Below are 27,925 nucleotides of genomic sequence, written 5' to 3' on the forward strand. Positions count from 1 at the left end.
CATCTCTTGGTAATAACCTATAGATGTTTAGTCCCATGGGGATAATGTCCACAATACATCACAAGTCAGATCAAAGTCCATATGTGTCCATTGTATCATGAACAAACACTCACCTCTGTTCTGCCCCCTTTGTGTAGGTTGATAATCTGGTCAAACAAATGACACACACTGCTATCAGCAAAGCCATAAAGGCAGTTTATTAAAAGCATTCATTTTACCCTGGTTGCCCCGAAAGCTTTGATTTTCTTTTGAACCATTAGTGTGGTTAATGTGGTTTCTTATCTTAAAGCTCCTATATTACACACAATAGACTCTGGTGAGGTTTAAGACATGTTAAAATGTTGTTACTTCTTGAAAAACATACATAGAGTTGTGTTTTAATTCACACATATTTGAGTAACCCTTTATTATTAATCTGTCTACATCTCCAAAGCTCCATTCCACCTTGTGATGTCACACCATGGTAGTTTTAAAGTTAACGGCTACCTTTTACATTTTTAGAAGATGGGCAATTCCAGGGCTGAAATCATCCAAATAATTCTAGTGAAGGTGTATGCAGTTTAAAAATGCAGTGAAGCACTTTCTGAATTACTACATGACATCACAAGGTGAAACAGAGAAACAGTGTTTTCCGTTTGAGAAAAATATGCAGGATTTGTGTGTTAAACATGCGTGAATGAAAGAAAACAAAACTCCAGGTATGTTTTTGATAAGGAAACAACATTATAACATAGATCAGCCATTTAAGGCATATATTTATTTTATTCTGTCTGTCAAGGATTTTTTTTTTTTCAAGTTGGAACATTGACGACCGATCCAGAGAGGACAAAAAAGACTTGGACATACTCTATAGACGTGCACAACTGGCAATGAATTAACAACTGCTAAAAAAAAAAGTTATGCCCTTCTAAGTGGAAACAAGATCAAGATCATGTCAAATACGTAACCGCAATTTATAATACTACCACTAGGGGCCACCAAAATTACACATTAGATCAATAAATGTGTGTTGTATTAACATTATGTAAACAAGTTGCTTGAGGGACAATGTAAATACAATCAAATTTACTGTCAAGAAACCAAAGTTTCCACAGCGTCCACTGTCAGTTTTTATAGGTCTTTATGGGTGTCTTTGCTGAAGGACATAAAAAATAAAGTATAATAAAATATGTAATCCAGTGACATGTATGTTTTTTTCAACATTCCTAGCTATTTGTAAATGTAGGCCACTAGACTACTAACTAACTTAAACTAGACTGAGCCAAAATTTCAGTTACTCTATTTGCAACATTGTAGATAATACGGCACACTAACTCAACGTGTTAATTGTTAGCTAGCACGTCTGCCATACAGTCCCTCTTAGCCTTTAAAAACACTGGTCCAGAGGGAATGTCCCGGTGAGGAGGCATGTCTACAGCTCTCTCTCTGACAGGTATAGACGGGGGGGCGGAGTTACCTGCAAAGCCTGAGCACCATACACCTGTTGCACTTCCCACAGCCCTGTCTCTCTCTGCTCTCTCTTCCCCTTTGACTGGACCTGAGTTCAGGGCAGAGGAGGGATCACCATGGACCCCAAAGAGAAAGAGGCCACTGGCTGTGAAAAAGAGAAAGAAAAAGACAGAACTATCAAAAGGAGGAACCGGCCGGTGTTTTTACGTTACCTGGAGAGAAGGAAGACTGACACTATTGTAACTGATGAGAAAGGTGACATCAACGTGGGGACGCTGGTGAGGAGGAGTCAATCAGACAAGACGGAATACAGCGCAAAACTTAAAGGTAATGACCCCTTTGGGGAATAAAACTATGGAAACAACCAAATATATACATTTCATATAAACAAAAATGAGCCATGGTAAATGTATACACTGTACAGTAGATAGTCCCAGGCAATGGCATCAATATACAATACATATGATGTCAGTAGTGGTAAAAGAGCCTGTGCTACTAAGCACCTGTTGTGTTACTATGCATTCAGGAGGAGATACTCCCACTGGGATAAAGCCACATATGCAAAGTGCTCCAAACTCAGGCGTACAGGAGTGGCTCTAAGTGTTTGGGACAGCTTGTAAACAAGACAGCCATCAATAAAGACAAAGTACAAATTCTATCAATCAATATTTTGCATAAAAAATATTCAGTTTAAACCCTGTGCTCCCAGTTGCCTCATCACTCACATTTGCTGACACAGTCATATCTGCACATAGTACATTTGCCCTTGTCTGTATGAAACTGGAATCACCTGTCCTTAGAAAGCAGTCACCGACATGGAATGCTACCCTTCAGGCAAAAGGACACTAATCACTAATAGACCATGGATAAAATACAAGAATAGTATGAAGAATTTCCTGTATTACTACCTTTCCTTTACTACTCACATGAGAACAATGACACATAGTTTAAAAGTCCTGTCACTTTTTAAACTTGTACCTGCGGAGATTGGATCTCCCTCACATATAAATGGCCTTTATCAGCACATCATTGTTTACTTAATAAAGGCCCTCTTCACCACTTTTACACTTTTTGTTTTCTTCAACAACCAGCATCATGGTGGTGAAAAACACAGAAGTGTTTTGAGTAAACCTACCCTACTTCACTCCATTCCCAACACGATTACATATTTACAGTGGTATTACCATTGCAAATATTGACACAACAATGACTTCAGTCCCAAGAGGAAGCATGTGATGTGCTGCAGGTTTGAGAGCTCATCTGCCCGTCTGACAGGTTGTTCAAGCCATACACGCTACCATGACAACAATACATGATTAGCCACTGTACTGAACATTTTTGTCATATTGCTGTTTTAATTCATATGTGCCTTTGGAGATGTTAAAGGTGCACTGTGCAACCTACTTGTTTCCCTGGAGATGCTATTGCTTTTCCTGGAATGTTCCATTGTATTAAATTCAACATTAAACATTTCTATCTAGCATTTATTAATTAGGGGTGTTTCAGTTGTTCAAACAATACAGTTCCTTCTGTGAATATGGGCGACTGTCCACAGATCTGAATTGTAACGTTGAGTAATATTGCAGTGACTATTGTACATTTTGCTGTCTGACACTCCAGTGTGTCATTTTGCCTCAATAGTGATATGTGATACGATGCTATAGCGTGTATTGTGTTCGGGGGCAGTCTGTTGGGTCCTTTACAATGAGCTGAAAAGTGAAAACCCCTGTATCTACTTTCATGGGAACACATGTGCTGCCAGCCAGGCTTTACTCAATATAGTGATAACAAATTAGTAAGTCTGTACAGTGTTAGGGTGAATGTATGTAGTTATTTTCATTTTAACAAGGTGAAGAAATTATGTTTTTTACTATTTAATGGTCCTATATTGCACAAAATGGATACTTGTGGGCTTTAAACCATGTTAGAATGCTGTTACCTCTTCAAAAACATACCTGGAGACGTGTTTTATTTCATTCACATGTTTGAATAGTTATTTATTGTCAGTCTGTCTACATCTCCAAAGCTCAAAATGCTCCATTCTACCTTGTGTTGACATGAAGCTTTATTTTTCAAGTTAACAACTGCCCTTTAACTTTTATTAAGTAGAGATCAGCAATTCCACAGTTGAAATTTTCCAATTTCCATTATTATCGAGTGTTTTCTGTTTGAGAGAAAACAGAACTCAGCCTAAATATGCAGGATTTGTGTGTTAAACATGCGTGAATGAAACAAAACACAACTCCAGGTATGTCTTTGATGACGAAACGTAATAACATTGTGGGAAAGATAGACTGACGTGGGTAGTGTTGTGTTTTAGTTTTAGTTTTTCCTCAAGTGATGCAGAAAAGAGGGAGCCACTGTCTGTGTGAATGTTCAGGTATGTTAGTTTGTCTTTGATGAGACAGAGACGACAATAAATGAGGTACAGACGACAATAAATGAGATAGAGATGACAATAAATGAGATAGAGATGACAGAAATGAGGTAGAGATGACAATAAATGCAGGCATGTCTTTGACGAGGAAACAACATTATAACAGTTCAGAAAATAGCGTAATATGGTCTCTTTAAGTAGACAAAGTTGACAAATTATTGTGATGTTTAGCGTACAGCCTGACTTTACAGCAACACTCTTGTATTTCATTTATCCAGCAAGTGTAGAAGCTTATATTATAGAGTATTTATCTGAGCCTGATGAAAACAATACAATAGTTTCCCAATAAAAACTCCTAACTTGATATCCCAGTGGGGGTGTTTTTCTCACGGGTGGAGGCTGTCGCAGATTCCGGGGTCTATTCACTTCGGAAACCCACAGAGACACTTGACACTGTTGAAAGGTGAATGTGATCCTCATACATATTTCTGTTGTCCAAACACAACTGCCACTGTAGCTCATCAAATCTGCTGATGAGGCAGTGTGTTTTAAACAAAGAGAATAAAAATACAAATGGAATGGAAGAAGTGAAAGATATTTGGGTATCTTCTGGCTAATGTTTTTTTTTTTTTTACTACACTTGAGTTGTAAACTTTGTAAACAAATTTCTGTATACTGAAGACAAAGTATTTTAACTTAAGAATACAAAGAGAATAAAAATACAAATGGAACGGAAGAAGTGAAAGATATTTGGGCATCTTCTGGCTAATGTTTTTTTTACTACACGTGAGTTATAAACTTTGTAAACAAATTTCTGTAGACTGAAAGCAAAATATCCTAACTTTAGATTTAATAATGGGCATGTTTTTGGTTTTCAGGTCAGTGGTGTATGTTCTTATTCAGTGTTTGTTTACATAGAGGCTTGTTTACAAAGAGGTTAACATTTAACAGGGTTTCAGATCAATTTTTTTTATATGACACTCACATTATAATAGTGCGCTCCTTAGGGATTTTAAAGGGCTTAAATTATGCTATTTTCTGATCTATGTTATCATGTTTCCTCATCACAAACATATCTGGAGCTGTGTTTTGTTTCATTCGCATACAGTATGTTTAAGACACGTATATAAAGTATGTTTTTCTCTCAAACAAGAAACTTTCTGTTCCACCTTGTGATGTCATGTGGTAATACAGAAAGTACTCCAAAGTGTTTTGAAACTCCATACACCTTCACTAGAATCATTTGGATAATTTCAGCCCTGGAATTGCTCATTTTGACTGAACTAAAGGTGAAATAACACTGACTGAGACAGATTAATAACGCAGGATTACTCAGACATGTGGATGAAACAAAACACAACTCTGGGTGTGTTTTTGAGGAGATAACATCATTCTAACATGGCTTAAAGCTCACAAGAGTCAATACTGTGTAATATAGGACCTTTAAGCTGGCTATGAACTAAGACTGCAAACAGAAATCCACCCCGTTATCTGTTATTTTGCATAGATTAAACTTTGAATGTAATAAAGTACTGTGGCTATATATAGCTACATGAAATCAAAATCTGTAGACTACTTAAAAAGCCAAAAGTGTCTACTGTGCTTTAGATTGGCAATAAATCACCAAAGTTTGTGCAGTCTGATGGAGAAATAACAATTATATTAAATTATAATAGAGTAGATTTGGCCCATGGGTAAAAACACCTTAATGTCTTTTTGGTTTTCATTATTACTGAACATTTTGGAGATGAACATGTTGGAGAAATTGTGTCATTTATTTGGTTTCAAAGGTCAACGGGAGTCTTTTGTTTGCCGATTGAGAGCACTCTGTCAAAAATGTTTAATTCAAGGTAGCAAAGGTCTCTCGCTGGAAATGACTAACACAACATTTATGATTTGACTGACCCTTATTATCACTTGTGAAAATGACAAGTGTTTGAAGTATGGGATGAATAACCAGATACAAACAAAGAGTATTTAATCATTGATAGACATTATTTTGCACACTGAGGCTCAGTTTCATATTACGTGATCTTTAACCCTAATAAAACATAACTAGTATGAATTAAATATAATACATCACTTTAATGAGAACACTTATTCATAAAAGAGATGTATTATATTTAATTCACTAGAGCCCTTGAGTTGTGTGCGCCTCCTCTGTGAGTTCTAACCTGTTCCTCTTCCAGCAGCAGCAGCAGCAGCAGCAGATGGACTGCCCGGACCCAGCGTAGCATTACATCACCTCCACCATTAGTTCCGTAATTTGACACGGACCTCGGAGCGCTGTGTCACCTCCCTCTATCACTTTCTCTCCAGAGCAGGAAGTAAATCTTGCTGTGGAGAAGATTAGGCAGAGAGGCAGCATGTTTTACAAATAGCAGAGGCTGTTCAGGCTTCAGCCACTGTGTTAGATAGGGTTTATAGGGATAGCCTGCAGATTCACACTGTAACTGGATCTAGAGGAGTGATGTTTCATTTTAATTTTAAACAGGAAAAGATTAAAACACATTAATCAGGCCTGACTGATTCCCAGCAGGTTCCTGTTCAGCAGCAAAGCACAGAAGACAACCACCTACGCCTATCTCAGTATGATAAATGGATTTTTGTATAAATTAAATTTTTGAAAGAAATATGCAAAATTTAAATTTTTTTCTAACTTTTTTGTAAATAAATGTGAGTTTGGCCATGTGTGAATTTCCCCATTTCAGATGGTTGTGATTGACAGGTGGATTAGCCAATCGAGGCCATGCAGGGGCCATCTGTATCAAAATAAAAAAATAAAAAAAAGGCTGCTTATGAGGCAAATAAAAAATGAAGAAAATAAAGAAAAAGGGACTGAAAAACATGGTGGATTTCTGCTGAATCAGAGCAAAGCACTAAACTCTTAATCTATGGTAGTGTGAAATAAATCTGATATTATTTGTAAATAGTAGGTGACCAGTGACGTGTCACTGAAAAAAACAAATCTGATTGCAGCTCTAATTGTTTGGTTCTGGCTCAAGGCACAACTGAGGGAGACAGACCATCTGTATAAAAAATACTCAGAGATATCATTCTGGATTTGTCAGGCAACCTCGTTGTAACAGTGTGACTGAGTTGTGTCTGCTATTTAAAAAAAGAAATAATGCTTTGCAGTATTCAATGATTTTAATATATTATTATGTTGAAGTTATAGTGTTGAGGATGAATATGTAACAGCAAGTCTTGTCTTTCTACCACAGAGAAGCTGACCCCGCTCGACCTGTCCACACCCACGTCTCCAGCACTTGATCCTGAGGAGGTGCGCTTGAGGAAGATGAAGCGCAGGTCAAAGGTCATCCAGGAGCTGGTGCAGACTGAGAAGGACTTCCTCACAGACATGGAGCTGTGCATCAGGGAGGTGGTCCAGCCCCTGAGGAATATGCAGGTACAGAGAATATTAACATGGATCTTATTTTGCACACTTTCAGAGATATGCTCCTTATAAAGACAATTTGTATTTTCCTCAGTTGATACTTTGCAGTGACATCACACTGGGGGTGTTCTACATGTATATTTATAGCGGAAATGTTCATCAGTTATCATGGTAATGCTAAATTACCATAGATTGCTTGAAAACTGAAGAAAAAAACACAAAATTAATTTATACAACACATTTTCAGGAGCCTGTGATCAATACAAGCGAGGTGTTTGATTTTCAACAAAAAGATGAGCGTGAAAAAATAGGTCACCTGTTGTAGTTCCAGCTGAGTTAGTTCTATCTGGTCAGATTAAAGTCTAACAAAGCCTCAGCATGCCTACAGTTAGTGTCACACCCCCAGGGAATGCTGATGTCATCAGATGCAAAGTATGTATTGTTTGTAATACAACACTGACCTACAAAAAATATGATTACTGCTATTGAACAAAACATACACAAATCAAAGAAATGTTTTATGAGAATATTCTTATGTTTATGCAGGTTGTTGATGTGGATCGTCTCTTCACAAACATGGAGACAGTGTGTGAGGTGTCAGCAGCTTTATACCACAGACTGCAGGAAGCAATGGCCGAACCTGATCCAGAAGCAGTCATCATTGGTACATTTCGTGTTCTCTCTACATTAGGGCTGTGTAATTAATCAGTTATAATCTGGGGGGGGGGATCTAAAATTCTAACTTAAGTCAAATGCAAAATCTAATTTTTGGAGAATAAATCAACAATTTTATTTTCAGGCAAAAACTCCCAGCTCTCTTTCAATTATTCATCTATAGTGGCACAAAACATTAATAATCAAATAAATGAAATATATTCTATACAAGTTAATGTTTAAAATCTTTATGATTTCAATTTTTAGCCAAATAATCATGATTAAATTTGTTGTCACAATGGAGCAGCTCAAATATATGTTTCAATGAAGTGCTTTTGTCTTCATACTGTTTTGATATTCTAGGGGAAGTATTCATCCAGACCAAAGCAGTTCTAGAAGATGTATACAAAGTCTACTGCTACCACCAGGAGGACGCCAACATGGCTCTGAAAGCTTACGAGAAAGAGGAAGAAGTAAAGAGACATTTCACTGCATGTGTATTAGCACTGAAGTAAGGGCCAGCTACTTCCTCTGCTCTTATAAACATGCAATGTGCTATAAAGTGACTTTCTTTTTTTTTGCCCTTTCAGGAAAATCTATGAAAGAGAGTAAGTATTCAAAAATACATTTTAAAGACGTACTTAAACCATAACATATGTAGATCATGGTTTCACATTTTATTTATTGTAAACTGCCCATATTGATCTGAAATGGCTTAGTAACATAAACAAATTGATTGACTTCCTGTTCAAAACTGAAACAGATTTTCAATTGCATGTGTTTCAGTTGAAAATGGCTGTGTGACATTTTGAACACATATGAACCAGAGTCTAAATCTTTCAAATATAGTGCACAGTACAGAGCAGTGGGCTGAGATAGGAGGTGGGTGAGAAGAGAACTTTTCAGAGCAATACAGCATTACTCAAACATGCAGGAATCATTCAAAATATTACCAAGAGTAAACCTACGGTGAGGGAACACCGTTATAAAATGATTAAAAGCTTTTCAGTCTACAGTATTTGATGTAATATATGATCTAAAATAATTGCAGAGGAAAACCAAACTTGTTAGACATGGGGTCGCTGCTGATCAAGCCGGTACAGAGGGTAATGAAGTATCCGTTGCTTCTTGGAGAGCTTTGGCAGACCACGCCGGAAAACCATCCAGACTACCAGCCAGTGCAAGAGGCCTACACAGCTGCCAAAATAATAAACATCAACATTAATGAATTCAAGAGACGCAAGGACATTGGTAAGGTCTGACATGTTTCACTTTTTAACTATTTTTGATCATTATTTTCATTAGTCTTCGGCCCACTTGTCTAATCCCAATATTCTTCAGCCAATTTACAGTGCTTACTTTGCAATGACATCACGCTAGGGGTGTTCAACATGTATGTGTATGGTGGAATATTCAGAAGTTACCACGGTGACACAATGCGCACTTTAGCAAACACTGCCAAAAAAAGTTTTAAAAGTCTGAAAACCCCAGGAAAAGCACAAAATGGGTTTAAACAACACATTTTCAGGAGGCAGTGATCAATACGAGCCTGGTCTGTAGTTCATGGTCCAGTTTAGGTGTTTGAACTAAAACTGTTGTAGAAGTACAAAAAATAACAAGCGAATGGTGTCAAATAGGGCCTAATTATACAAATGTACAAGTAAAAATAAATAGACTAAAAATATTGTAATCCAAATATATCTCAACTATATACAAGAGGTCGTGAGGAAAAACAGTGCAAAGATGAACCAATGATTGACATGACATAAGGGTGAGATGTGGTAAAATTGTAGGGAGCAGAGGTGGGACCAAGTCATCATTTTGCAATTGTCAAGTAAGTCTCAAGTCTTTAACCTCAAGTCTGAGTCAAGTTCCAAGTCAAAGACAGGCAAATCCAAGTTGAGTCTCGAGTCACTGGCCCATAAGTCCAAGGCAAGTCCAAGTCATTTACTTTGAGCTTCAATTCATTTCAAGTCTTTAAACCAAAGTACCAAATAGCTTAGACTTTTGCAGTTCATATGACTTAAAAAATAAATTGTACTTGTACTTGTCATAGTATATTTATATATGAGTATTTATAGAGTATATAAGAATTGCAGAAATGCATTTTTTTCCTTTTTAAATGTCTTGACAAGATCTTAGAGTGAATCATTACAGTCAGAATAGAAAGAATTCAGATTTAGAAGTGCTTTTCAAGTTGTCTCAAGTTACAGGCCTCAAGTCTGAGTCAAGTCCAGTCAAGTCATTGACCTTCAAGACCAAGTTGAGTCCCAAGTCTTTGTCCATTTTATCAAGTCAAGTCTCAAGTCCTATAAATAGTGACTCAATCTGACTCGAGTCCAAGTCGCGACTTGCAAGTCTCCACTTCTGGTAGGAAGTATTATCTGTTACATGTTGGTGAGTTACTGTACAGTTGTATAAAGTGGGTGAGCAGGAGTTGAGAAACATTTGTCCAGTGTCCTCGTGTCCCTCACTGTGACAAATGACTCACAAATGAATCACAGCCGATCACGTGACCAGCTTTACGGATCAGTTTGTCAATCCGTCCCATGTAATTTGAGAGGGGCTTGTTTAACGGCACAAATCAGCTCGCCTGTTCTAGACCCAGCTAAGTCCAGTTCTTTCTGGTCATATTGTGTTAATATAAAGCTAAGATTAAAGTCTAATACAGACCCAGAAAGAGCAGAGCCTACAGTTAGCACCACACCCCCAGGGATGTAGATGACATCAGCTGCAAAGTATAAATAGTATAACAAACCATTTCAAGCTCTCTAAATTTATCTCTGAAATATTGAGATCAACTTGTGCCTCTCTGTTGTCAGTTTGTAATTCAATACATTCTTATAATAATATATCCTCAACATTTTCAGCTCTTTCTCTGTTCCATGCTTCTATGTCAAGCCTAACCAAAATGACATTCTTTTTACTTAGTGCTTTTCTTGTATTTTTTCAGTCACACCTCTTTTATTTTTGTGCATTTTCATTCAGTTATGAAATATAAACGGGTAGAGGATGAAGGCACACTGAGGGGCAAACTGCACAAGTTCAACATCCACTCTATAAGGAAGAAAGGAGACAGGTTTGCCGGATACCTCAAGATTCTCACAGGAGTTGAGCCCCAGGTAAAAATAATGAATGATAATGATAATGAATACACAATAAACAAAAATCTAGGCCTGTCACGATAATTACTGTATCAATTTACAATATATTTTGGGGCTCACTGGCTCAGTGTTTGTTGTGTCCAATTTCTTTGTAATAATCTGAAATTTTTGCTATTTTTATGTAATACGGTAAGATTTGAGCTGTAGAGGGTAGATTAAATTATTTCTATTGTAACTTTATTAATTAATTCTGCTTTTTGTTTGTTGTAGATCAGGTCTTTTAATGATACAATACATTTAAAAATAGGTTTACTGAGATTTTCCTGCATTGTGTCAGAGGCAAAAAGTAGTTTCAATGTTATTGTTTATCGCAATATTTCTGTGTAAGAATATATAGTCCTTCAAAATGTGGTGTCATGACAGGCCTACAGAAATCTAATATATAAAGTAAAAAACTAACCTTATTTTGTTATTGCAGGTGAGAGATGAAGTCTTTGACCGTGAAGAAAAGCTCTTCAGGAGTCTGGAGAAAGCAGTCAGGCAGATGGTCAAGAATGTGCAGTGTTACATGCAGGACACCCAGGTTTGTACTAAATCTGTGTGAATAAAAAAAAACAAATGCAAACAAATTTTATTATTTATGCCAATTTAATTTATGTGTACAGGAAATGGTATCTGTAGCTGTCCAGAATGCTCACGACATGGAAAAAATTATCAAAGAATTCAACAAGAATGACAAGAATGGCCTTTATCATCACAACGGAAATGACCCATATAAGCACTTTGTAAGTTTTTTATGCACAGTAAGTCACCTTGACCTTGAATATGGCCTGATCAGTTTACATAGCTATCCTCTTCCAAGTACAATAACGTCATTGTGTGCCTATAAACCCGATCTCAGCACTGCTCTTCTTGCTCACTCACCTGCTCACAAAAACTGGTCTGTTTGTCAACGGAATAACAGTACTCAATTGTGTTCCTTCCAACCAACTCACTGTCCCCACTATTGTACAGAGTCACTTTGTCTGGTGGAGGGTCTGCCGTTTGCTTGTCTCCATGGAGATGTGATTGCTTTGCCTTGAATGTTCCCCATTATGGCATTAAACTCAACTGAGACAAGCCAGTGACAACATTAATTACTACAACCATGCTCAAAGTAACAATGCATACTATTCTAGGTATTTATAAGCATTAATATGGCCTATTTACTCGGGACATTCCCAGTTTTGAGCCCTGTGTCCCCTGTCCCAGCAGATTTATCCAAAACCACCGTTCCAGTTTTATACACGAAATGTCCCGGGTGTCCCTATTTTTGACCAGTTTGATCTAAACTGGACTAAACTAAGGTTAAACCAGGACTACATCAATTCTAAACCAGAACTAAAACAGGACTATCACAGATTTTGACTGATCTGATCCCTGCCAGCAGTAAAGAAGAGCATAAATCCGTGTTTGCAAATGGCCTTTAAGTGATAAAATGCATCAAAATCTGGTCACCCTAATATAGCCATAATTATATACATTAAAAATTGATATAAGTTTAATGCCATGCTTTGGAACATTACAGACAAAGGATTAACATCTTGAGGAAGACAGGTAAGTCACTAGAAAAGTTACATTATGCAGCTTTAAAAGTGCAGCCACAACAACTGTCAACTATTTCAGATTGGTTAGTAATAGTTTAGCCTCTAGTTTAATGATACGTTCACTTTAATATAATACAAGATTGATGCATTTACATGTCTGATAAGGACAATGCTAGAAGTGCAAAAAGTTTCAAAGGATGCAAAATGCTGTAACTTAACTGTAGAAAGAAGATTTTTGTAAACCAGATTTAACATATTATATTATGTTTATTTATTATGTTTATTTATTTCGGACAGTAATACATAGAACATAAATTAAAAAACAAAAACAAAAAAACTAAATAATAAAAAAAAGACAAAAACGTAAATACATAGATATAACACAAAAAGTAACTATTTCTATTCTATAATAACAGGCAAAATAAATGTTACGTAGAATTTTCCTTGTGTCCGAAAAAGGAGTGGGAGGAAGTAAATACTTATATTTAACCCCACCCCTTTTTTCTACAGTCCCAAATTAACGAAGAACAAATACAGACTTCTCATTTCCTGTACATTATAAGCAATAATTGCACAGTACCTCCATTGCATTACAATCTAACAGACAACAACAAATATATGTATATTATGTACACAGATATAGTACACATCATATACACAGATATAATATATACATACCTACATACACATCACATACCCATGCATACCTATATATATATATATATATATATACATATATACACCCATATACATACACATACATATACATGCACACATATACCCTAAGCACTCATTTCTTCCGCACAGTATTTTGAAATAATTAATTTTTTAATTGCCCTTTTGAATACATGTATATTCGAACAAAGTTTTAATTCTATTTTCAAGTTGTTCCATAATTTCACACCACAAACAGAGACACAAAAACATTTTCTTGTCGTTCGAGCACGAGGCAATTTAAAATTCAAAACGCCTCTTAAGTTATAGTTTGTTTCCCTTTCACAAAAAAGTAGTTGAAGATTTTTTGGTAAGTGCTTATTTTTAGCTTTACACATGACTTGTGCAGTTTGGTACAGAATCAAATCATTCAGTTTGAGTAATTTGGCATGAATAAACAGTGGATTAGTGTGGTCATGAAATTTGACATTATAAATAATTCTTATTGCTTTTTTTTGAAGTTTTATCAATGGTTCTATTGCAGTTTTATAGTTATTGCCCCAAATTTCTGCACAGTATGTTAAATATGGTAAAACCAGTGAACAATAAAGTGTGTAGTGCTCTGTGATCTAAGACATACTTTGCTTTGTTTAATACTGCAATACTTTTTGATATTTTATTATGTATATATTGGATGTAGGCTTTCCAGTTAATCTTCTCATCAATTATGACCCCTAAATATTTATTCTCCTTGACCTGCTCTATTCTTACACCTTGTATCTGTAACTGTATTTTTTCTTCCTTATAATTCCCAAATAGCATTATTTTAGTTTTATTCAAATTTAGAGATAATTTATTTGTGTCAAACCATATTTTTAGCTGTATCATTTCAGATGTTATATCAGCTAATAACTGTTGTATGTTGTCTCCATAACAAAATAAATTTGTGTCATCTGCAAATAACACTGCTTTAAACAATGTAGACACTTTGCATAGATCGTTAATATATAAAATAAATAATTTAGGTCCTAACACGGACCCTTGTGGCAGGCCACAGACAATGTCCTCATGTGAAGAGCAGTGTTCACCCAGTTTGACAAATTGTTTTCGGTTTACTAAATAACTTTTTAGCCAATTTAAAGCTACCCCTCATATTCCATACCTTTCCATTTTTTTAAATAGTAATTGATGATTTATTGTGTCAAAAGCCTTTTTTAAATCTATGAATATACCCGCTATTATTCTCCTTTGATCAATGTGATTGGTTATTGCTTCAATTGAGTCCATCAGAGCGAGTGATGTTGATCTGCTTGTTCTGAAACCGTACTGACTATCACTGAGTAGGTTGTGCTGACCTATGAATTTTTCCAGTCTAGTGTTGTAGAGCTGTTCTAATATTTTTTAGAATTGTGGTAGTAGAGAAACTGGTCTGTAGTTGGTAAATTCCTGCTTGTTTCCAGATTTAAATAAAGGTATGACTTTTGCTATCTTCATCTGTAGTGGAACTGTACCAGTTTGAAATGATAGATTGAAGATGTGTGCTAATGATTTGGCAATTACTGTAATTATTTGTTTTATCAGGGCCATGTCCAAATCAATGTAATCAGTTGATTTCTTATTTTTACATTTCATGACTGTATTGACAATTTCCTTTTCACCCACAGGGGAAATAAACATGGAATGGGGATTTCTGTCAATTAGTTGTTGGCGTTCTCCTGTGTGTTGAGGGATTTTGGCTGCCAAATCTGGACCCACATTAGCAAAGAACTGACCGAACTTATTTGCCACCATTTCCATGTTATATTCATCTATATTATTATGTGTAAAGAATTTCGGATAGTTTTCTGCTTTTGCTTTATTATTTATGACACTGTTCAATATTTTCCATACCTCTTTCACATTGTTTTTATTATAATCTAATAATTTCCTAAAGTAATCTCTCTTACTTGTACACAAAATTGTAGTTAATTTGTTTTTATATGTTTTATATCTAGTCTCTGTCTCAATCGTTCTCTTTTTTATAAAATTTCTGAATAGACTATTTTTCTTATTGCAAGCATTTTGAAGACCTTTTGTTATCCAAGGGTGTTCTTTATATCTACTTTTTTTATTATAGTATACAATTGGACAGTTTCTATTATATAACTCTAGAAATATTTTTATAAATTCATTGTATGCACATTCTGCATTTTGGATATTACATATAGCATCCCAGTCTTGAGAAAGTAAACTATTTTTAAAGGCAGTGATAGTTTGGTCTGATTGAATTCGTCTGTGGTATTGTATTTTTTCAGGCACTTTTTTTCTCAATCTAAAATCAGTAACTATGAAAACTGGCAGATGATCTGTGATATCATTTATTAACAACCCGCTTAATGTATGTTTCTCAGTGTCATTAGTGATAATATTATCTATTAGCGTGGCAGAATGTGCTGTTATCCTTGAAGGCTTTGTTATTTTTGGATACAGATTTAAACTGAACATAGTGTCAATACATTCCTCTGTAATTTTATGTTTGTATGGATTTAGCAAGTCAATATTAAAATCACCACAAACAAATATCCTCTTATGCAGTTTTTGGGAGTATGCTTCTTCTAACCAGTTTGTGAACATTTCAATATTAGACCCAGGTGCTCTGTACACACAGCTATAGCGATATTTACCCTAAAGATGACAGGAACAATAGTAATTTCATGTGGACTGTATTAGTCTACAGTGTGGACTACGGATGTAACAATAACTGAAATATCGTGATATCGTATCGTCAAAGTTCTCACAATAATATCGTGGACCATCACAAATATATCGAATTATAAGTCTTTTTGCTTAAATTAAGAGTTATGGTGCAGCAAAAGCTAAAACAAGACACAGGGAACTACATAGACCATGATCCTTTGCTCCATTTCAGCATAGACTACAAGAAGAAATAACACTTTAAAGTTTTAGTTCTTTGGATTAAGTCTTGTCAAGGCATTTTAAGAGTGAAAAAAAGCATATTCGCAATCACAATAAATATCGTACTGTGAGATGTATATCATGAAAATATCATACTGAATGATTTGGATATTGTTACATGCCAAATTGTGAGCCTCCCCACCATATCGTGAGCTTTCCCACGCAATAAATATCCTATCATGAGATTCATACCGTGACAATATCATATCGTGAGACTTGGATATTGTTACACCCCTAGTGTGGACAGGACAGCATCTACTTTTGTTAATAGCATTCAACGACTACGCTAGGTAATTTGTTGTTGTATGGTATGGTGTACTTTTTATTGTACAGTGACAGTGCACAACAATAAATTAAACTCTGCCTTTAGAAGTCAGAGGTGCCAGGTTGCTATTTTACACCTGTAGTCCATGAGAAGGTTGTTGGAAATACTGAAAGTACAGATTCAGTGTATATGGATAAATTGACCAAAAATAAATTAAAACAGATATTACTTAGGATTACAGTGTTGAAATACCATTCTAAAAACAACATACACCAGACACGCAACCACATGCACTCTTCCACCCTGTATTAAGGCCCAACATTTGTACACACATTCCACTTTCTTCTAATCATTCAAATCACACTCATCCATAATGTGCACAGACTTGTTTAGAGATCAGCCACTTCTTTGTTAGACGTGCAAACATTTGAAAACCTGTGAAGGTAAGAAACTCTGTTGGCAAATCATCCCAATGACTCACAGCGGCGCAGGAAGAAGAGATTCTATGAGCGCGGTCACACGTGGGAACAGTGCACTCTCCTCTGAAGCTGCTGTAAATAACTAGCTAGCATGCTAACCACATGATGTGCAATCTCATCTTTAATCTAAAATATGGCAAATATATACAATTTTAAACTATAAAATTTCACTTTTAGCTTTTGTTTACGGGTTATTATGATTAAAATTTTCGCGTGCATCTTTTGTTTACATGTTATTACGATTTTAACGTTCACTTTTATTGTTTATTTACATGTTATTATAATTTTAAATTTCAGTTTTAACCTTTGTTTACATGTATCTTGTTTACATATCATGATTTAAACTTCCACGTGCATCTTTTGTTTACGTGTTATTATGATTTAAACTTTGACCTGCATTTTGTTTATTTACATGTTATTATGATTTAAACTTCCACGTGCATCTTTTGTTTACATGTTGAGATTTAAACTTTCACGTGCGTCTTTTGTTTACGTTACGATTTAAACTCACGTGCATCTTTTGTTTACGTGTTATTACGATTTTAACTTTCAGGTTTATCGTTTGTTTACATGTTATTATGATTTAAAATTCCAATTTTAACCTTTTTTTTTTTTTTTTTTTTTACATGTATCTTATTTACATGTTATGATTTAAACTTTCAAGTGCATCTTTTGTTTACATGTTACGATTTAAACTTCCACGTGCATCTTGTTTACATGTTATTATGATTTAAACTTTCACATGCATTTTTTGTTTACATGTTACGATTTAAACTTCCACGTGCGTCTTTTGTTTACATGTTGTTATAATTTAAACTTCCACGTGCATCTTTTGTTTACATGTTGTTATAATTTAAACTTCCACGTGCATCTTTTGTTTAAATGTTGTTATAATTTAAACTTCCACGTGCATTTTTTGTTTACATGTTATGATTTAAACTTCCACGTGCGTCTTTTGTTTACTTGTTATTATGATTTAAACTTACTCGTGCATTTTGTTTACATGTTATTATGATTTAAACTTTCACTTTTATCGTTTGTTTACATGTTATTATTATAAAAATTTCCACGTGCAGCTTTTGTTTACTTGTTATTATGATTTAAACTTCCACGTGCGTCTTTTGTTTACATGTTGTTATAATTTAAACTTCCACGTGCATTTTTTGTTTACATGTTATGATTTAAACTTTCACGTGTATCTTTTGTTTACATGTTGTTATAATTTAAACTTCCACGTGCATTTTTTGTTTACATGTTATGATTTAAACTTTCACGTGTATCTTTTGTTTACATGTTATTATGATTTAAACTTACACATGCATTTTGTTTACATGTTATTATGATTTAAACTTTCACTTTTATCGTTTGTTTACATGTTATAATTATAAAAATTTCCACGTGCAGCTTTTGTTTACTTGTTATTATGATTTAAACTTCCACGTGCATCTTTTGTTTACATGTTACGATTTTAAATTTCACGTGCATCTTGTTTACATGTTATTATGATTTAAACTTTAACATGCATTTTTTGTTTATATGTTACGATTTAAACTTCCACGTGCATCTTTTGTTCACATGTTGTTATAATTTAAACTTCCACGTGCATTTTTTGTTTACATGTTATGATTTAAACTTTCACGTGCGTCTTTTGTTTACATGCTACTATGATTTAAACTTTCACGTGTATCTTGTTTACATGTTACGATTTAAACTTTCACTTCTATCGTTTGTTTACATGTTATTATGATTTAAACTTCCACGTGCATCTTTTATTTATGATTTAAACTTTCACTTGCATCTTTTGTTTACATTACGATTTAAACTTTCACGTGCATCTTTTGTTTACATGTTGTTATGATTTAAACTTTCACGTGCATCTTTTGTTTATGATTTAAACTTTCACGTGCATCTTTTATTTACATCATTATGACTTAAACTTTAACTTTTATTTTTTGTTTACATGTTATTATGATTTAAAGTATTTTTTTAATAGTGAAAAATAGAAAACTTTTTAATAGTTTTCTTTCTTTTCGAATTAATAAAGTATTTCTAAATATGACAAACCACTTACTAATCGCCTGTTTCCGTCCCGTAGAAAGACGGTGTGGAGCAGCTGGTCCTCGCTCCTCTGTCCTCTCTGCAGGGCATGTTCACCGCGCCTCAAAAACTCATCCAAAAGCGCTACGACAAACTACTGGACTACTGCAGCCGCCTGGAGCGATCTTCCTCACTAGCGCCACCGCCATCTTCTTCATCTTCTCCGTCATCATCATCATCGGGTTCCCCCTCTCCGTCCAGTCAGTCCACCGCGCCAGATGACCAGGGCCCCGCCAGGAGAGACTATGAGGCCCTCAATGCCATGCTGGTGGAGGAGCTGCAGAGGTTTAATATGGCTGCACACACTATACTCATCAACTGTGTGGTTCATTTAGTGGCCCACTTGAAACAACTCATGGAGAAACTTCTTACTACCAGCTCCATCTTTGCATCAACTACCGGTGAGTTCATATTATGCTTTTTTTTCTGATCTGTTAAAATGTTGTTTCCTCATCAAAAACATACCTGGAGTTGTGTTTTGTTTCATTCACACATGTTTAGCACACAAATCATGCATATGTTATTAGGTTCTTTTTTTCAGACCTAGAGTGTTATTTCATACCTGACAGTTTCGACTGCTCACTAGCGTCTTCCTCAGAGTGGTCACGTGATGTTGCTGTGACGTGTCTGGTCAGCTAATTTAAACAGGTTTTGGCGCTGTCTTCCTACCAGTGGAGGCAGGACGACAGCGCCATCTGCAGTCCGACTTCCTTAGGACAGCATCCTAGGTGTGTGAGAGTAAAAAAGCCCAATTGTCCCGGTTTACAGTCCTGTGGGCACGTTTCCGTATTTCGATTGCTTCTTTAATCCAGCGGCGATGTTTGTTTTCCTCTGTCCCAATGATGTTTGCTCCATCCCAATCCATAACGTGGTTCTCTCTTTTACAATGGTGTTTAAATCAGCTGACCAGACACGTCACAGCAACATCACGTGACCACTCTGAGGAAGACGCTAGTGAGCAGTCAAAACTGTCAGGTATGAAATAACACTCTAGGTCTGAAAAAAAGAACCTAATAACATAGAATATTGGAAGACCAAATGAATCTCATTGGACTACAAATCATGCATATTTAGACTGTGTCATGTGGTAATTTGTGTCAGTCATCTGTTTTTAAACTTCATATACACCATCACTAGAATCAGTTTGATAATTTCACCCCTAGAGTTGCAAATGTCTACAGAAAAAGGTAAAATGTAGTTGTTAACTTGAAAACATCTGCTTCAAGCATCACAAGCCGGAACAGAGCATTTTGACCTTTAGAAATGTAGACAGATAATAATAAAAGATTACTCAAACATGTATGAATGAAACAAAACACAACTCTGGGTATGTTTTTGATGCGATAACAGCATTATAACATACTGTGCTGAGTTCTGGGGTAATAATTATAAATTAATTTTGGAACCACTGTTCATACTACAAAAAAGAGCATTGCGAATAATTCATAATGTTGGGTTTCCTGACCATATCAACCAGCTATTTATTGCTTAGAAAATTGTAAAACTCAAACATTTGATAAGTTTCTAGACAGCAAATGCAATGTACAAGGCAAAAAGGAAAGAAAAACTACCAAAAATATTCAGAAACATTTTATTGAAATGGAAAATACTTATAATTTAAAGGGAATGCATCTCTTTAAAATGGCCTGTACAAGAAGGAAAAGTTTTTGTATTTCAGTTTCTGGGGTCAAAATCTGGAAATCTATTGGTGATGAGGTCAAAAAATGCCCAAATATGAAAATGTTTAAACAAAGACATAAATAAATTATTATAGCTAAGTCTGTAGAAAAAGGAATTCAGTTAATGTTTCATTTGAATATACACTAAAACATTTTGAAATGCAGTTGTTTATTTTATGTCTGGAGTAAAGTGACTTAGTATTAGAGTCTGGCAGAAGCACATTATTGCTTTAATGGCATCATAAAAGTGGGTGGGGCAAATAAGTGTTTGCTTCTCCACCCTCCTTTTCAGAATTATTGATTTTGTAGACTACATTTGTGTTTAGTAACATTAAATAATTGCCTTTATGTATCTGTTGATTTCTGTTGGAACATAATGCAATGTATTATAATGTAAAACATGGGCATCTAATCGTTAATCTAAAATATGGCAAATCAATGCATTTGAAAACTATAACATTTCATTTTTATCTTTTGTTTACACTATTTTGTAAATCTCATAGCTCAGAAAAGTAAATTTAACGTAATATGGGACCTTTAATGTATTTTATTATGTATTTAAACTAATAATAATAATACTTGTTGTTGCATCTGTCCAGGCTCCCTTATCCAACATGGCAGAAGTTCAAAACAGCATCATGGACGAGCTGAGCAATCTCTCTTTTGTGAAGGACAACACACAGAAACTGATGGAGCGTAAAGTCAGCTTTGAGAGACAACGAGACAAGAAAACTACGGTATGAAACAATAACGATAACACCTAAAGCCAATAATTATGAATTCTAAAACTGAGACTATGGAATTGTAGCCTGTCTATGTTGTGTCAGTGAACTGTTACTAAGTAAGTTTGTTACGTCTTCAAAACCACAATGTTACCAAAACGCTCGCAGTGAAGGAGCGATGCTAAAGTTGCTGAAGCTACTCCACTCTCTCTTTTAATCTGTATTTATATGACAGAAGCTGATATGAGAGCTACTTTTAACAGCACTACTAACACCTAATTTGTTCAAACTGAGATTGGGTGTATTTACCAATTAAAATTAAAACCAAAAGTTGCACTACAATATTAATAATAAAAACTTAGCTGTTTTTATGATGCCAAATGTAGGTTGTTTTTTTTTTTTGCTCAAAGCTGTCATGTGTGCTGCCTACTCTCCTTCTGTACTGATTTTTGTGTTGGTTCAGCGTTAGTCAGTATAAAAATGCTACAAGTTAGAAAGAAAAAGACATGTTTTTTTTGTTGTTTTTTTAATATATCTGGTTCCAACAGTTCACATGAAGGAATGGTATCTTAGAATATTTGGTATCTTAAAGGTTGTATGGAGGATTTTTTTTACTTTCAAATTGTCAATGAAAGTTTAACATACCCTTACAGTGATGCAGCAGCCTTGTTATTATGTTGATTAAAGAAAAAAGAATGAAAATCAATCAACTGTGGACATAGTGAGGGCAGATAAACATCAGCCAATAGATAACAAGGCTACCTCATTTTCTATTGGCTGTTAGGTTGTCAAACTCCCTACGTTTCTTGTGTAGCTGACTCGTAGGCATGCAGGGATTATGTGGTTTATGCAGCGGTTCTTAGAGGCTTTTTTAAACTGTAGTTTCCTCGCAGTTCACACAAAGTTTGTTGAGATGGTGGACGAGAATCCACGACCAGTTCGCCACAAAAGAAAGTCCGTTTTTGAGGTAGCTGAAAGAAGAAGAGAAGGAGAAAAGGAGCAAAGCCAAACACGTGATTCTTGGAGATTTCTTCCAGCGACTGCGCGAATGAAGCAGACGAAGGGTGTAAAAACTGACGTGTCCGTCTCAAAATTATTTCTAGACAGGTCACTTCAGCAGTAATTCTGAACGCGCACTGGCTGTAAACAAGTGTGATTTCTAGAGTAAAGAGGCGGGAGGAGATGTTTCTACTGAAGGACTGTCGCTGTATTTCTTTTCCCTTTAAAAAATCCTCTATACAACCTTTAAGTATCCTAGTAAGTTTATGGTGGTAACTAGAAAAATGATATGCATCTAGACTAGAGCTTGCCTGTATTTATCACTTCTTACATCTTCAGATCAGCTGGTTCTGCGCTCACATACTGTCCTCTATGACATATACAAAAAGAAAGTAGAATTAACATTAAAATGCAAAGTTTGTATTATATTATGCGTGACTCACTGTTGTACTGTGCTGTGTTGTGCAGATGCCTGAGGTGCAGCATCAGACGGAGGAGCATCGTGCCTGGCTGCTGGCGGAGTACCCCCTGGAGCGCATCTACCAGCTCAAGAGGAAGTGCAACGGCTGCCAGGAGCAGGACCTGAGCCTGCTGGAGGGGGAGCTGGTGGCCCTTCTGGAGGACTCAGACCCCTTTGGCAGCAGCAGTCGTTGGCTCGTTCACTCTGGAGGTAAGTGTGTGCTCGTGAGAATGTACACACTGCGCAAAGTGTGTACATTCTCACTCACAGCAAGGAGGTTAGAGGTTCGAGCCCCGGGCCGTCCAGAGTTTTCTGTACAGAGTGTGCATGTTTCTGCCTGATTGTGCGCGGGTTATCCTCCAGGCATTCCAGTTTCCCTCGTCAATCCAAAACATGCACGATATTTTATTACTCTACTACGGTTTCATGCTTAAAATCTGTACCTCACTGTCTTCAGATGAGTGATTTGTAATTTTAAGGTGAAGGTGTACGGCTGATTGCACCTTCAAGTTCTGCCTTCTGTGTTGGTACAGTCTCTTGTGTAGTGGTTTCTAAGATACATTATAATATTGTTACTCTACTACTATAAATTGAAAGCTAATCAAATTAAATACAACTTCCAGAATCTTTGACTAAACCTGACCACAATCAGAATAAATTCTACTTTTGTAAGGTGGAATTAGTCATTTGCACATCAAGATGGATAGATCTTGCGATATTTGTGAGTTTAAATTTAGTATTGAGTGGGACACAGGCTCTATTCACGCTTACGTCACAAACCAGGAAGACGTTTGAAACATGCGATGACAATTCACTGTAATAAAACCCACTGAAGTAAATGTCATCAGTGGTAAAATGAAGACTGCATACCTATGTGCTGTTTGGAATCATCTTGAATTTGGCGCCTCATCTCTCCTAATCGCATGTACCCAGTCCCCTCAAGAGTTGTGTGTCAGTCAGGAAATTATGAAAACTGAGTTATAGTTGTTATAGTTATAGTTTAATTGTTGATTACCCGAACATAACGGAACGCTACAATGAAATGTAGATGAAAAAAACTGGGCCATTTTCTCATTTTTCCAAGATTTTGTCAGACTTACTACCGTGAACAGAGCCTGCCAGAAGTTGTCATCGCATGTTTCCAAACGTCTTCCTAGTTTGTGTGACGTAAGCGTGAAAAGAGCCTATGTCAATCTGGTAGGAGCCAGTTTAATGGGACTGGGAGAAAGTGCTTGGTTATTCCTCTCCTTTAGTTTCTGTTGGTTTGTTAGAACTTAAAGTAATTACCTTTTATTGAGTCTATCAGTGTATTGCGTGGTTAAGATTTGGATCCTCTCTGTGTTTTTATTAGAGTTTGTGTTGTGCAACTGAGCTGTGATTTCCCTCGGGGAGCAGAGAAGTCTAGTGAGAGACACAGGTCAATGAAGATATCAGCTGAAACTGTGCCATACAGAACCACCCGAGCCTCTTTGTGCACTGAATAGATCTGCATGTGTTTGAGAGCGTGTAAAAAAAACATCGCAAACTTTACCGTGCGTCACGAGAGTTAACGTCGCAGCCTCATTCCCAGTGGTGGCTGTCATGTTGTGGAGATGGTTGCCTCACGACAGCGTACGCACTAGCGCCTCTCCATCTCCTCTCTCCACATCTCCACTGCAGCGGCTGAGATCCCAACACCTTGTTTGGAGCCAGCAGTTGCTTGGAGTACAAAGCATCTCCTCTGGGTAATCATAACAAGGACAGAGAGACGCAGCCTGCACGCTCCATACGCCGCAATAACAAGATCTTTTATGAGCTTTGGAAAAAAACAGTGTGCGCGTTCTTCACAGGCTCGTCTGTTCCTCTGGGATTAGAGGTATTCCCAGGAAGTAGTTGCTGTCTGTTTCTTTCAGACGTATGAATATTCTCACATCATCCAGGCCTCGTTTCCAGATTGTGTTGACAGGAGCAATATGTGCTGTCATAACCTGTCACCAAAATAAATCAAATATGCAATGTATTTGTGTATTTAGATTTTGAAGTAAGTTAGGTTATTTTCTAATAGATTCCCAAACAAAATGTATAAAGATGTTTAAATGAGATATTATCACAGTGTTATGAACCAGCTCAGGGAAGTGACAAAAAACCAAGGTGGAGAATGGAATAAATAATGTTTAATTAACAGGAATGTAAAAGGGTAAATTAACAAAACATGCTAAAATATGTACAGAAAATAATCTAAACTAAGAACCAAAATAACAAGATTAACATATAATCTTGTTATTGTGCCAAAAAACAAGTCACGTAGGTTTATACAAAAACAAGTGACTAAACTAAGGGACACACAACAAAACTAAATCACAAGTGTCCCAAAGTAAAAATCACATAAACCCACAAACAGAATCGAGTGACAAACAAAAAGGCACAAAACAGAACTAAACTAAACCAACAGAGTGTCTCAACACAAACAAAGTCAGACACGTACTAGTGCAAACAAAGTGACTGACACGAAAGAGACACAGACACACACAAAAGGGCACGCTGGCCACAAAGGTCAGCAGCTCCAAACTGGTGTTGGCAATCTTCTTAAATAGAGGGAGGTGGCTGCAGGTGAGGCAGGATTGGCCCGGTGTAGAAGTGCCCCACCAATCAGGGATCAGGGTTCTTACAGCAGGAATTTAGGACAGCCAGCATAAGAAATTAAGGCTACGTTTATACGATGACGGCCTGAACAGAAGACGCAAAAGTGGCATCGCATCTTCACTTTTTATTCCGCGTTTAGACAAGTGTTTTTGGGAGGAAATTTGCATGAATACGGTGACGCAAAAGTGTGTGGAATTCGATTTCGTATGTGTGCCAGGCAGGTAGGTGGTGATGTATGTGACGTAAACGCGTACACGACCTGGGCAGATCTGACCAGAGTTTTGCGTCTTGGGCAGTGTAGATGAAAACGCTATGGCGGAAGCGTATTCAGCTTTTCAACTCTGCAGGATGGTTTCAGATTGTTGTGTTTTTAAGCCCCAAAAACACCGTCACCGTCTAAACGAAAGGCAGTTCAGATAAAATATTTTAATACATTTTATCGTTTTTACCCACAAGCATTCTCATGTAAACAGGCCCTAAAACACAAAAAACAAGGCAAAGAACTGGAGGTTCGGGGCTGTAACACACACTAATAATATTTTACTACAGTATATGAAGGTTAACGGTAAATGGTCACGTTTTTATACAGCACTTTTCTACCTTCAAGGCACTCAAACCTAAATCTAAATCTAAATCTAGGAACCACTCACCCATTTACACAGTCATATGCCAGTGTACGCAGGCACTAAAGGTGAGGTGGGTCAAGTGTCTTGCCCAAGGACACCACAACAGCATATATCTGTAGGAGCTGGAGTCACACCGCAAACCTGTTGGTCAGTAGCTCGACCAATGACGTTTATGTTGAGAGAAGGATTCGGACAACTAACCTTTGGATCAGTGGGACTCTAGTGTGGCCCCAGTCTGATCAGGGTCAACCAGTGTCACCGGGGCAAACTGTCAAGAGCAGGATTACATTTGCTGGAGCTTTCACCTATTTCGTTCTTGGGTATTATACTATGGTACAAAATTATTCTCTCAAAATAGAGTCAGAGATTTTTTTTTTGTAAACACTACATGCATTACATTTCCCCTTCTTTACATGTGCCTCCTGCAGGTGCTCAGGGCTACATGTACTCCACCTTCCTGAAGCAGTACAACCCGCACCGGGACTCTCAGAGATCTGGGCAGCCGACCCGGGAGCAGCCTCCGACCCAGCAGCCGCCGGCCGTCATGCTGGACGACGACTTCGACAACATCAGTCTGTTCGTGTCAGGCAGTGGCAGCAGCAGTCTGCGCAGCTTCAACCTCAACACCACCGACAGCAGCTACACCCTGTCTGGCCTGCAGGGGGAGCCAGACAGCCTCGAGGACCAGGGTGTCTCTGTGGATGGGGATGATATAATCGACGAATCTCAACAGGTACACGTTAAATTAATTGAAATCATAAAAATTACACAAGCAGCCTTCAGGGTTTACTTTAGATTATACCACAAATCATACCAAGGCTATAAATTCAACTTCTTTACTTAGAATGTGCATTTGTTTTTAAGGTGGGAAGCCAAGTATGATATATGTTTTCTCTGCAGTGTGTGCTATTTTTGGTGATGTATGTGGGTTTTAGAATCATTATTATAAATAGAGTTAGATAAGAATGATTTACAGTACTAGAAGTGGCAATATAGAACAAATTTGTAGTAAACAACACCCCCTAGTGGATGTAAAGGAAAAGACAATGTTTCCAATTAGCTTACTTTGAAAATGCGTAATTGGTTCATTTTCCTTGCCACTGCACAAATATTTGTCGTGACTAAACGTACAAATCTGTTTCCCTCCCACAGTTTTATGCTGTTTATGCATTTCAAGCCCGCTGTGACCAAGAGCTGAGCCTGCAGGAGTACCAGCATGTGCGCATCCTCCAGTTCTGTGACCTGGGGGGAAATAAAGAGTGGTGGCTGGCTGAGTCCAACGGACAGAAGGGCTACGTTCCAGCCAATTACCTGGGGAAAATGTCCTATGCTTGACAAGGCAGAATGTAAAAGACTGGAAAAACACTGGTCCAACTAAAGCCTGTTTCAACACAGGCAAACATGTTCTACTGCACACACAGACGGTCAAACTAAGTCAAATGTACCAAAAGTGTTTAGTTATCAACAGACAGCTATGTTTAATTACATTTCTTTGTAATTTATAACTGAGACAGTGAATGTGACTAGAACAAGGGCACTATCCTGAGCACTTTTGTACATCAGTGTTGGAAAAGATTTATTAAAAATAATTTTATTTTATATGTAATTATGGATGAAGAAAATTCTATGTGAAGATATTTATATGTGACCATAATGTTTAAAATGAAGTGAATTATAATTAAAAGTGAAATTATCTTATTACATGAGATATTTTACGCCTCATTTTCCACAATGTATCCCAGTGGTTCCCAACCTTTTTAGTCTTGAGTTTATTACCAGTACCAGCATTTATGTAATTAT

General features: G+C 36.6%; 1 protein-coding gene across 1 annotated transcript; it reads left to right on the forward strand.

The window, feature by feature from the left end:
* The first annotated feature begins 1,479 nt into the window (after positions 1-1,479).
* Positions 1,480-27,688, forward strand: arhgef38 (Rho guanine nucleotide exchange factor (GEF) 38). The gene is given in 15 exon segments (XM_020930547.2): positions 1,480-1,776; positions 7,051-7,235; positions 7,770-7,887; positions 8,241-8,388; positions 8,468-8,485; positions 8,929-9,128; positions 10,866-10,999; positions 11,460-11,564; positions 11,647-11,766; positions 19,016-19,390; positions 19,392-19,418; positions 21,296-21,433; positions 22,886-23,087; positions 26,554-26,858; positions 27,278-27,688. Coding segments are annotated over 15 exon segments (2,469 nt in total). The 5' UTR covers positions 1,480-1,565; the 3' UTR covers positions 27,461-27,688.
* Positions 27,689-27,925: the final 237 nt, after the last annotated feature.

This window comes from Boleophthalmus pectinirostris, unplaced genomic scaffold, assembly GCF_026225935.1.
Source record: "Boleophthalmus pectinirostris isolate CB_2022bp ecotype Guang Dong unplaced genomic scaffold, ASM2622593v1 HiC_scaffold_22, whole genome shotgun sequence".
NCBI lineage: Eukaryota > Metazoa > Chordata > Actinopteri > Gobiiformes > Gobiidae > Boleophthalmus > Boleophthalmus pectinirostris.